An 11,295-nucleotide genomic window follows, 5' to 3' on the forward strand; every position below is an offset into this window, starting at 1 on the left:
GTTCAAATGAAATCGCCGCCAATCATATTTCAAAGCTCGCACCAGGTCCGGGGGAGGGTTACAAGGCGTGCGTCTTGTGCTGCATTCACTTGCACTCGGACATTAGAGACTTTCTCTCATAAATGTCCGATGAGCCACAACTTTTCTTTCAAAACAAAGCTGCCAACTGGGGTGGCAAGGCCTATTTTCAGGATAGCAGTTGCCCCCCCAGGCCACCCCAGTAGGTGAAACTAGGCTACTAGCTAAAGTACAGATGCAACTAGATGAGCTGTTAACTCTCGCTCTGACTTCTTTTTTTTAAACACACGCATTTTTCCCACCCGCATTCCGCGAAGACCCGCCCTACTGTGCCTCTGATTCGCAGACTGTTGGTGGGGGAAAAAAACGCTGACGGGATGCTGAATGTGATTGGACCAATGCGTTGACAGACACACACATACAGTGGAACAGTCGGACATGCAGAGCGCTGTTTGTAGTGGACATAGCGGAACATGTAGACTCGTTGCGTTGTGGCGATGTCTCGCAGATAACACATATGAAAAGTATAATTTGCTCAGAGTCCAGAGACAGTTGTGGTTCGGTCCGGATCCGGACCGGAGTCCGGACTTTGAGGATGCCTGGTCTATACTTAAACAGAAAAATACTTCCTGTCCGAAAATAAAAGCTTTTGTTTTTATCCCATTTTGAGTCATCCCATTTGAGCAATTATTTAAGAAGAGATGATTCAAAAATAAATAAAGCTGAAACATTGATGGTTAATAAGTTGCCAACTGTTAAAGTTCAAACATCCGCTATCGATTTTCAAAATAAAAGCCCAATTAGGGACAAGAGTTTAGAACGGGTAAAACACTCTAGTTTCATGCTCTGTATTCGAATAAAAAATAAATAAATAGAAATGTTCAGTTAATATTATTAAGGAGGTAATTGATCTGCAGAGGCAGAAGTTTTTATAATTTTTTTTATTAAACTTCTCATCTTAAATAACACTTTTTATCTTATTGGCCACGCCAGTTAAAGGTGGGGTAGGTAATTTTTGAAATTTGAAAATACACAGCCGGAAGAAATCTGCTACTTCCTTACAGAGCCCCTCCAACACACACGAACGCGCACATGACCAATGAGGGCACCACAGATGGAAGGCTGACAGGCAGGTAGGCCATCCAGTTATTTTAGCCGGGCCGGCTAAAATGATTGGTCGTGCTTTTTACAGTACGTACTACGGCTTCCACAGATGACATTTTTTAATGGATTTTTTGTCAAAGCACTTAAGATATTCATTGCTATCGGGATGTTAACAGCATTCCATGGAATATAACAAAAAGTGTATCTCGAGCCGGTTTCTCAAACTTACCTACCCCACCTTTAATGTATGCTAAAGAATCACAACAAAACATGTTTCTATAAAATATCAATCTGAATACATTTGACCTAATTATTTGTACTATCAATCACCACATGAACACATTGATGTAGGTTGACAAGATGCTTTATTTTCATTTCAAAACAGCATGTTTTAATAGCCTAATCAACAGTTCAGTTAATAATTATTTGGTATTTGCTAGGTTAAGTGATTAAGCAGTACAAAGTGGCTCTTCTAAAATTAATGTCAATGTCAAACATTGCAATACTGTATAGGAAAAGTCAACAGGTACTGAATTTAGCATAAAGTATAGTAGCTTAGGCAGAAAATGGAAAAGTTAATATTTTTCTGGTTTATCTAACCGAAAACATATTGTTCTGATTGAGGGATATTCCGCAAACAATTCCAGCACTGGAGATTTTCCACGTAGTTCTCTTTCTAGCATTTCTGCCCGAGCATCCTAGTCTCATTACGCCATGGGACGACCAGCACGGTGAATTCGCACTGGTAGGGCTGAAAAAGAAAAAGAGTGACATCATATATATATATATGTATAGCATTGTAGCACAGAATATAGCATTGCAACTTTGAGATTAGATCAAAGTCAAAGATCAACATAGCATAACTTGCAAACCTTATCATCCCCCATGTTCAAAGATCCTGATTATTTAAGAATCAGATTTTATTCAAGTAATCAAATATTTTCCTCTTTCAATGGACCTCTTTCATTTTTAATAGGCAAATGTAGAATTATTTGTTAAGCTTAGTCATCTAGTTAAAATGTAGAGGCAGTTCTCCTCCCTGACTTCTCTTTGCAGAAAGCAACAAACAAAACCCGATGACTCATATAGGGGAAGTAAGTACCAAATTATTTCACAATCTGATAGTTTGTAGTCTATTGTTGAGGATAGCAATACAAGTGTACTGTATGGAATTTAGACATTACGTCTTAAAGCTTCCAATTAATAAATACAATGGGGGCTTATTTCTTCCTGAAGCTGAGATTGGAGCCTCTTAATAAAGTCCTTACCAGAGCCTGGACTGGGTCTTGGTGAATGGGACACACTTCGTTTGCAGTGCCCTTTCTGCAGGGGGTGTTCCCCATTCTCACGGTTATGACGTATTTCAAACCAGCAACCAACTGTAAGAAGAACTTGTTGTTAGAAAAACAAATCATTGAAAACCTTTATGATAAAGCCCTTTAGCAATGCAGAATCAAGGCAAAACTGTCAGCTATTACATCCCACCAAAGTTGAAAAGATCACAACAATTATCATGATCAGATTCTTAATGCCTCATTTATGCATTTTTAACAAGCTTGGGTGGTCTTCCATGACATCTTATAGTGACAAACATTCAGACTTCATATAACAGGGTTTGATTGGATTAGGGGTGTCTGTGCTCAAAGGGTCAACATGTTTTTTTGAGTCCAAATCCATTATTTACTTTCAGTATCCGTGCATAAATACAGAGATTATCACTCAAGTACTGTACTAAAGTACAATTTGAGACACGGAGTGAGTACACTTTGTACCTCTACAATTCAGAGGTAAATGGTGTACTCTTACTCCACTATATTTATTGTGTAGGCAACTTTTAGTTGCCTACACAATATGTCAACAATGTCTTTCATTTTTGTAAAGCACCTTGAATTGCCTTGTGTTGAAAGGTGCTAGATAAATAAACTTGCCTTGCCTAGTTACTTTGCAGACTTGGATTAATGATGAGAAAAATAAATAATACTTAAATTACATCTGGAGTAACATTCAGTAACTACCCTACAGTATACAAAGTAATTAAAACTAGCTGCACCTTTACCAGCTTTGATAAACACATTAATGCATCATTAATTATAATCAAATCTGGTACTTTTACATATTACAAGATCTGAGTACTTCTCCCCCCTCTGCTGTTGTATGTGCCTTTATGTGGATAAGGAGTGACAATGAAACATTTAGCCTGATGGGCGCAGGCGTAAAAGCAGGCCCACGACAACGGTTGCATATAAACAAAGTATCTTGATTTGACCATGTCTGTAAAGTCAAATCTTAAGACATTTAAAGCCCAGCTTAAAGGTTACCAACCTGTCTCTTCACCCCCACCACTTCCGCCACCTGGCTGAGGAACATGCTGTTGGATTGCTTGTTGTGTTCGACGACAGCGAAGTTGAGGGCATTTTGAGCCCCTTCGTCATTGACATCTATGTTTGTATACCCCCCGACCATTGACGATGAGCCGACGGCAAAAACCGCCGCAAGAACAGGGAGGACAATCTTCCACATCATGTCTCTTACTGTTTTACTGTAATAAGCAATACCACAAAACAACAGCTCGACGTCTCTCCTCCCTTTTATCTAAACAACAAGGCAGCGGCTGTTTTTTTTTCACGGGGATTGACACCTCTCGCAGCCAATCATCAGCCTCTGCAACACAAACCCCTCCCTCTTGGTTTTCATTTTAGCCAGTCGCGAATGTGTTCGATTTGTTCATTCCCGACTCCCGTAGTGGCCTTTTCCACCACCACTTGAGCACATTCCTACATTATCTGAAGGGAAAACTTTAGAGGAGGCAACCAAGGTATGTTGAAACGCATGTGGTTTGGATTTTGGCTTGCTTTGCACAAAATTCGATGAGCGGTGCGGAAAATGAAACTTTTTACCTCTGCCCTACAAGTGCAGGCTAGAAAAAACTCACCTTTGGAACTGCGCAATGGAAAGACTCCAGGTTCTGAGGTAAGTAGGATAAGCGACTAATTCCCCAATTGGCTAATTATGTATACCTATTATATATCTGTAATATATTTATTTATACTTATTCTACAGCTGTGATTATCTCCAATGTGTTTGTTTTCTTATTTTCCCACATTCTGCAGGGGAACATTCTGCAGTTTGGATGCCTTCCAAAAGCAACTCCTAATAGGCTCAGCAGTGGCAGCTGGGGGCATACTGGCATACATGGTGCAGAAGAGAAGACAAGTCAAAAGTATCCCCCTTGGTGAAGGATGGTGGGGAGCAGGAGAGAAGCCACTGTCAGAGGATGATCAAATATATCCCTTCAAAGTGCAAACCTCAGATGAAGAGATAGAGGTCCTTTTTGAGCTCTTAACAAACTGTTTAATAATCATATTTTTAAAGTAGCATTCAGACATGTTTATGACAAGTAATCAACAGTGCTCTTACTCAACAGGACCTTCATGAGCGCATTGACAGAACCCGCTATGCTGATCCTTTGGAAGATAGCTGCTTCCAGTATGGATTCAACTCCACACATCTCAAGAAAGTGGTTTCCTATTGGAGACACACATTTGATTGGAAAAAGCAGGTGGAGGTGCTTAACAAGTATCCACACTTCAAAACCAAAATAGAAGGTACACACAGCCCCAAGCTATATAAACAGGTTTTGCTTTTGAGTAACATTTTTAAAGAATCATTCCACACACTATTTACTTTCTTTAAGCACCAATGCTTTTGCTTTGATGCAGGATTGGATGTGCACTTCATTCACGTGCGACCACCACACCGTGACAACCAGAAGGTTCTGCCTCTTATGCTCGTTCACGGCTGGCCTGGCTCCTTCTATGAGTTCTACAGAATTCTGCCACTTCTCACAGAGAACCAGGATGGTGTTGTGTTTGAGGTCATCTGCCCATCTATCCCTGGCTACGCTTTCTCAGAAGCCTCCCACAAACAAGGTAGAGGATTCTTAGTAATGTATGTATTTCTGCTAGAGCAGCAGATTAACAGATGTGTTTTTTTTGTATCTTTTCAGGATTTAACAGTCTCGCTGCTGCCCGCATTTTCCTGACACTGATGGAGCGTTTAGGATTCTCCCAGTTCTATCTGCAGGGTGGAGACTGGGGCTCTCTCATCACCACCAACATGTCACAGATGAAACCGCAGTAAGACAAAAAACAAGCCATAACATGCCTCAAGTTGTATCACTTCAGTGGAATTTCCCACACCCACTTGTTTATTTAATAAAAGAGAGCAATTTGAGATTCTGACAGAAATGTGAAACAGTGTTTGCTGTGTGCAAAGTTCACAATCGACCAAAACTATTTGCACGACAAATTCCTGTAGGCTGGAGAAAGGTCAAAATAAAAAACATGATCAAAACTAGCATTTCTAGCTTTAATTTGTAAATTAATAGAGATTCAAATCCTGTTACACATTAACTGTAATTTAGATTTTTTGGTAATCTTTTCCAGATGCGTGAAAGGTCTGCACTTAAACATGTGTATGTCAAACAAAGGGTTCAAAGTGATGCTTTCCCTCATTATTGGACCTTATCTGCCCTTCCTGGTGGGCTTGAGTCGGGAAGATGTTCGCCGGTTGTTCCCTTTCTTTGAGAAGAATGTCTGGGAAATCCTAAAGGAAAGCGGCTACCTTCACATCCAGGCCACTAAACCAGACACTGCAGGTGGGGACACATTCTGATGATCATATTGACACTGCTGACAGGCCAAAGACAAACCACCTGAGGCAAGCAAACAGTTGCTAGTATTTTATTATCTCAGTTGAGTATTTATTAAGCGCTTTAAGTGAAAGTTCCGATTTTTTAGGTGGTGTTGTATGAAGTATTTATCCATATTCAGTTTCGAGAAAAACACAGGGCAAATGTCATCAATCCACAGGGAACTGAAGCCTTTACTGTCTATGCTTCCATTAAAGCAACTATACTCCATTTGCTAAAACAATCATTTGACCTGACCTGATTAATCCAAACGAATCATTTAACACATCAGTCACACAGTATCACAAACTGACCGATTGTGGCAGCGGTAGACCAGCAACTTCATTGTTCTATAAGGTAAAATAAGGTTTCTTTGACAAAAGGGTATTTTTAGGGGGATAAAATAAATGTTGCTGATGATCCCAGCCCCAGCAGAACAATGCTTAACATCTGTATACACTAACTCTGGATATGTACCTCATATTACTCTAATTTGAAACATCCAAACTATCTCTCCAATATCTTATTCTGTGGTTACAGGCTGTGGAGCCAATGACTCTCCTGTAGGCTTGGCGGCCTACATCCTGGAGAAGTTCTCCACCTGGACTGATAATAGGAACAGAGATCTCGAGGATGGTGGGCTGGAGAGGTACGAGACAACATTCAGTTTTGCCTTTTTAGGCATATATAAATATATTGTATGATAGATTCAACAAAGATTGTTGCTGGCTGTTTGTTAAATAATGTCTGCATCCATACAGGAAATTCAGCCTGGATGACCTCCTGACAAACGTGATGATCTACTGGACCACAGGCTCCATCGTCTCCTCCATGCGCTTCTACAAAGAGAACTTCAAGGGAAATCCAGACAACAGAGTGGATGCAAAGTATGTGGTTGGATGCTCCTATTATCCAAACTGTCATTTGTTTTACAAATTTGACAACCTTATAATCAAACCATGTCATACCTCTGATTCGGTTTCCTCTTGTGTTTTAGGACAGGAATATTTGTACCCACTGGACTTGCCGCCTTCCCCAACGAGCTGTTGCACTGCCCAAAGTCTTGGGCACAGATTAGGTATCGAAACATCCAGTCGTACAATTACATGCCACGAGGCGGTCACTTTGCTGCCTTTGAGGAGCCTCAGCTGCTAGCCAACGACTTTGTCCAGTTTGTGAAAAAAGTGGAGAAGTTCTGACCGTGTTAATGCACTTACACACCAACGTAATTATGGTACATCGGTTCATTATTAATTCTGTTATTCGATTTTGTTTACTCATTCCAAATGAGATATGAATGCACTTAATTTTTACTAAGATTATTTCCACACTACAATGCACCTCATTGCTTGATTGTGTTAAGAAATGTCAGCATTGTTTAAATCGTTTTCACATTTTAATAAAATGTAAACACATACACAGATGATACTGTCACTTGAATATATCTAAAGATAAGATTAAAGCGATTCAAATTATTAAAACAATAGACACTTCAAGTTCTCGCTCTTTAAAAATGTATTACACCATTAATGTGTTGTTTTTATGTTTGATGTCCAATTAGCAAGTGTTAGAATTTTCTGCAAAACATTCTTCAGAAATATAAACAATACACAATGTGCTCAAACAGATTATGCCAACAAAGGTTCCTAAGAACAAATTATCTCAGTATTTCATAAGAGGATAATACACCTTACTGCCGGCGTCAATAAATGCACTTTTGTTTTTAAGTGTCAAGTAGAAAACATGTTACTCATAATTCAAGTTTTTAATTCCTTTGAACCACCAATAAAATAAAATTGTAGGAAAAAGGCTCCAAACAGAGATCCGCATCTCAGACTATGTGCTTCCCAACTCCTGATGTCACTTGCCAAAGCCCTTGATGGTCATGGGTGCCTGAAACCACACATAATCCTCCCAGTCGGACCCCTGGACCATTGGTTCCTTGCAGGTGCTGGGATCATTAGACAGAGCGATAATTCGGTTCTTTACACGGGTTGGCACTTTAAATTGTAGTTTAGGGCGGAACCACCCTACGCCGCAGTCCCTGTGGGCCAGTACCAAGACCGTGGTGGGAATCAAACGAACAGGTTTGGTGTCCGACAAAAGGTCGGCCACAAACAGAGTCCGGAAGAGTTGCCTTAAGCATGCGGACACCTGTAGACTTTTGTCTCCACCAGCCAACACCAGGGCCTCCATGTTGATCATCAGCAGCAGCACGCGGGGCACCCTGCTGAGGGAGAAGAGCACCTCCTCCAGCTCCTGAGGGGTCTGCTGACACTTGCGCCCGCTCACGTCTGCAGACTGCCCCGGCCTCCGAGCTACTATGTCTTCATCCTGAAAAGCAAAACATTAAACAAACGGTTTAAGTTCATCTCAAATCCACATCATTTCTTCATTTTTTAACATTTGTGCAAAATGCCACCCTGTATGGCTGCCATGTCTCAAGATCCTATCCAACTATGCATTTGTATCAATCACTTACATAAGTTTATAGCACATACATCTGATTATGTTTAACATACTTATATATAAGTGCAATATACAGTATTTCATTTTGTATTCTGTCTGATCTCACCCTAGTTTACCTGTATATAATTTACCTAATTCTGCATTTTACTTGCACCATTATATGATCTGCACTATTTTTTACTTTAATTATTTTATGGTATAATATATGTTGCATTGTTGGAGGAGCTTGGAATTTAGGATGTTCTCGCTGTAGCTGCATATGACAATAAAGCCTTTGAATCTTGAAGGTGCACACATGTGTTCCTAATTCACCTGCATGGAGGCTTGCTGTTTCTTCTGGGAGTACACCAGCTGGTCATATGTCATGGGCAGTTGCTGTCTCTGATAGAGGATGCACTTTAGGATCTCACTGACGAAGCGGCAGCAGCCTTCCTGAGTCACAGTTCCAGGGAAAACCACGTTCACACAGTCATTGTCCTGCGCTCGTCTCATCACCTCCATATCACTGTCCTCTGGGTTACTGAGCTGTTGACAGGCAGTCACACTGCTCTGACCAGAAATGTCCTCTTCTTGGTTGTTATCTGTCCAAACAAGAACCAGAATAATGTCATTAGGGTGAGCAACAGACCATTCTTGCCCAATTTCAGCTAAGGTCAATTCAATTTAGCAAGGCCAGTATTCCTATAAAACCATTGTCCACATTTCCACTTAACATACCACTGTCTGCCAGCAGTGGAATAATTATTTAGATACTCGTAGGCAACAATAGCAATTGTCAGTCAAATCAGTTAAAGTCCTGCTTTCCAAGTATTGCTAAATTATAAATGTATACAGTTTATGTTTGTATAAGTCATGTTAAACTTCAGGATTAAAATGATTAATGCTTCAATGTGAAAGCAGCATTTTAGTGCAGCTGGTCAGCGTAGGGCCATTCTTTCTGAATATCTTTGTTGACATTACTGTTCTGTAAGCAAACATTTGCAAAATATGTGTCTGTAAAGTTAGAGTATCAAGTCAAGTCAAAGTCAACTTTAATGTCAATCTTTCAGTTTGTGTGTACAGACAGAGATCGAAATACCGTTTCCCACAATCCCGAAAACAATAACAAAGATATATAAAAAGATGTATAAAACTCTGTATACATATATATATATATCTATATCTATATATATATCAACAGAAACATGTATACATATGCACACATTAAGACACAAATAAAAGCACAACAATCAATATATACAAAATAACAGTCACTTCAATAACTTATCACCTTGAATGTTCGAGTTTCCAAGAAAAGCAAAAAATTATCTTCATATACAATGACCATTATTTAAAAAACAGAAAGGATATACAAATAATAACAGTTGGACACTAGGATCAGATGATTTCACCCTTTACTTCAAACTATTAATCGTTTCAACATAATTGAATATATGTTCCAGCTGTATCCTAATAACTGTAATGGAGTAGTAAACATTTATTAAAATATTGGAAGTACCCCAAAACTGAATCTAAGTTCAGTACTAGTTTATAGTGCTTGGTAATTACTAAGTTGAACATAGAGAAAAACTAAATTGAAAATAGAAAAACTAAGTTGAAAATGGAATGTCTGTCTTGAATATGCATTATTTTTGATAATGTCAACATGTTATTGAGACATACGGTATCGAACTTAAATTAGAGAACAGGATGACTCTAAACAACCTGAATTTGACCCCGACTATCAAAATGAAATGCAGTGTTTTCAGAATGCAGCTTCACACTCATGTCCCATGGATGTGACTCACCGGGCAGGCTGGGTGTGGACGGTAAAGCGGCGTTTTCCTTGTCCTCTGGGTTGTTTACGCTCTGCTGTTTTGAATTAAGTCGATGGTTAGGGGAGGCATCTTTTAATTCAATTTCATTATTCACGTTAAAACATGTGTTTACGGCTAGTGTAGAAAGTTGTTGGTCTACTTCCGCAGACAGTGCGCATGAATTTTTGTCGTCGGGAACACTTTGTAACGTTAGGACTTCTTTACATGTCATGTTTGGTTCCTCCGTTGTAATAACATATTTTTCCGAAGAAAACGACAGGCGCCTCGCTATAATGTTATCTTCGCTGTTAATAGCTGACGGGATTTCCATGTCTTCAGAGTTTAATGTTAGTTAAATATATTCGATACTCCTGCCATAGTTTTGAATGTCCCCACCGTGTGTTTCTCACAATGCATCATGGGAAACGTGGAATGACGACGATGATGTGTTCAAGTTACAAACGAAAGAATCGAAAATAACAGATTCCCATTGAAAATACAGTTGGTCCCATGGTTGGTCCCCCTAAAACGTGCTAACAAATACATACAAATTCGTACATTTAAGACTATATTTAAAGGTTCATTCTTGTGAGGCGTGGAGGCTGTTTTTACAGATGAATCGTGTATTTTAATGCTTGCTTTTTGGAACATCCCGGACAAATACAATTATTTTAATTGTGTAATATTTAACATTCAAATCGAATTTAACGTCGATGTTCAACGCTTATACATTGATTCATTAACATAATATGGAGCTAAAACCTAGCATCTGATGTGTGGAGAGCTGTGTTGTTACAATACAGCCTGTTGATTTTTTTCAACAAAAAAAGTGAAAACGTATGGGTGATCACTGACAATACACGTGTCACATACATGAAACTTGCTCCATTTATTGGTACTAGTCCTACAACTATACCCTCCAAAGTGCTTGAGGGTGGGATTAATAGAAGCATCTTTTTTTGGGTGGCGCTTTTTCCGGAAGGCCAGGGGGTGCATAATTTGACACAACACCGTACTAAACCGTACTAAGTCCTGCAGTGGAAAAGCGCCATAAGGTAGTGTATCGAGAAAGTGAGCACAGGCACGGTGAGGTAATTAGGTGCATAATGCTCACGGCGATTCCTTCACACTGAAGGCCAACTTCTCTTTGGAGAGGACTGGCCATTTGAGGTGTTCCGTTGGATTTTGATCAATAATGGCTTCTATGAGAGTAGCAGT

General features: G+C 39.6%; 4 protein-coding genes across 5 annotated transcripts in view; 1 reads left to right on the forward strand and 3 right to left on the reverse strand.

Annotated features, from left to right (window-relative positions):
* LOC104963455 (glycine N-acyltransferase-like protein 3) overlaps positions 1-326 on the reverse strand; it is a 1,257-nt gene extending 931 nt beyond the window's left edge. Inside the window, 1 exon segment of the mRNA XM_010792044.1 lies at positions 308-326. Within this exon segment, the coding sequence (XP_010790346.1) occupies positions 308-326 (19 nt within the window).
* A 1,142-nt stretch (positions 327-1,468) lies between these two features.
* On the reverse strand, positions 1,469-3,750 carry cst3 (cystatin C (amyloid angiopathy and cerebral hemorrhage)). Its single transcript, XM_010792034.1, has 3 exons — positions 3,445-3,750; positions 2,391-2,501; positions 1,469-1,873 (listed from the first exon to the last, which is right to left on the reverse strand). Exons 1-3 carry the CDS (start codon positions 3,643-3,645, stop codon positions 1,799-1,801), a joined length of 387 nt encoding a protein of 128 aa, XP_010790336.1. The 5' UTR covers positions 3,646-3,750; the 3' UTR covers positions 1,469-1,798.
* An 83-nt stretch (positions 3,751-3,833) lies between these two features.
* On the forward strand, positions 3,834-7,284 carry ephx5 (epoxide hydrolase 5). Of its 2 annotated transcripts, none has more exons than XM_010792037.1 (10): positions 3,834-3,937; positions 4,034-4,092; positions 4,233-4,446; positions 4,547-4,727; positions 4,842-5,051; positions 5,129-5,258; positions 5,568-5,779; positions 6,353-6,461; positions 6,574-6,699; positions 6,810-7,284. In XM_010792037.1, the coding sequence occupies exons 2-10, from the start codon at positions 4,070-4,072 to the stop codon at positions 7,009-7,011; spliced, it is 1,407 nt and encodes a 468-aa protein (XP_010790339.1). In that variant the 5' UTR covers positions 3,834-3,937; positions 4,034-4,069; the 3' UTR covers positions 7,012-7,284. The 2 variants fall into 2 exon arrangements, with proteins under 2 accessions (XP_010790339.1, XP_010790338.1); XM_010792036.1 differs by having other exon boundaries at positions 4,039-4,092.
* Positions 7,285-7,672: 388 nt separating this feature from the next.
* Positions 7,673-10,466, reverse strand: mad2l1bp (MAD2L1 binding protein). The gene is made up of 3 exons (XM_010792045.1): positions 10,069-10,466; positions 8,594-8,862; positions 7,673-8,146 (listed from the first exon to the last, which is right to left on the reverse strand). Exons 1-3 carry the CDS (start codon positions 10,406-10,408, stop codon positions 7,673-7,675), a joined length of 1,083 nt encoding a protein of 360 aa, XP_010790347.1. The 5' UTR covers positions 10,409-10,466.
* Between the last annotated feature and the right edge of the window lie 829 nt (positions 10,467-11,295).

This window comes from Notothenia coriiceps, unplaced genomic scaffold (assembly GCF_000735185.1).
Source record: "Notothenia coriiceps isolate Sejong01 unplaced genomic scaffold, NC01 NC01_scaffold00036251, whole genome shotgun sequence".
Lineage (NCBI taxonomy): Eukaryota > Metazoa > Chordata > Actinopteri > Perciformes > Nototheniidae > Notothenia > Notothenia coriiceps.

Excerpts from the sequence above, each read along its gene's own strand:
- mad2l1bp (XM_010792045.1), bottom strand. The coding sequence starts at position 10,408 with ATGGAAATCCCGTCAGCTATTAACAGCGAAGATAACATTATAGCGAGG. Across the intron at positions 8,863-10,068 it reads GTCCACACCCAGCCTGCCCG|ATAACAACCAAGAAGAGGAC; the intron begins GTGAGTCACATC and ends TTGTTTGGACAG. Across the intron at positions 8,147-8,593 it reads AACAGCAAGCCTCCATGCAG|GATGAAGACATAGTAGCTCG; the intron begins GTGAATTAGGAA and ends TTTGCTTTTCAG.
- cst3 (XM_010792034.1), bottom strand. The coding sequence starts at position 3,645 with ATGATGTGGAAGATTGTCCTCCCTGTTCTTGCGGCGGTTTTTGCCGTC. Across the intron at positions 2,502-3,444 it reads TGGTGGGGGTGAAGAGACAG|TTGGTTGCTGGTTTGAAATA; the intron begins GTTGGTAACCTT and ends TTCTTCTTACAG. Across the intron at positions 1,874-2,390 it reads AAGACCCAGTCCAGGCTCTG|CCCTACCAGTGCGAATTCAC; the intron begins GTAAGGACTTTA and ends TTTCTTTTTCAG.
- ephx5 (XM_010792037.1), top strand. The coding sequence starts at position 4,070 with ATGGAAAGACTCCAGGTTCTGAG. Across the intron at positions 5,052-5,128 it reads AGAAGCCTCCCACAAACAAG|GATTTAACAGTCTCGCTGCT; the intron begins GTAGAGGATTCT and ends GTATCTTTTCAG. Across the intron at positions 6,700-6,809 it reads GACAACAGAGTGGATGCAAA|GACAGGAATATTTGTACCCA; the intron begins GTATGTGGTTGG and ends CTTGTGTTTTAG.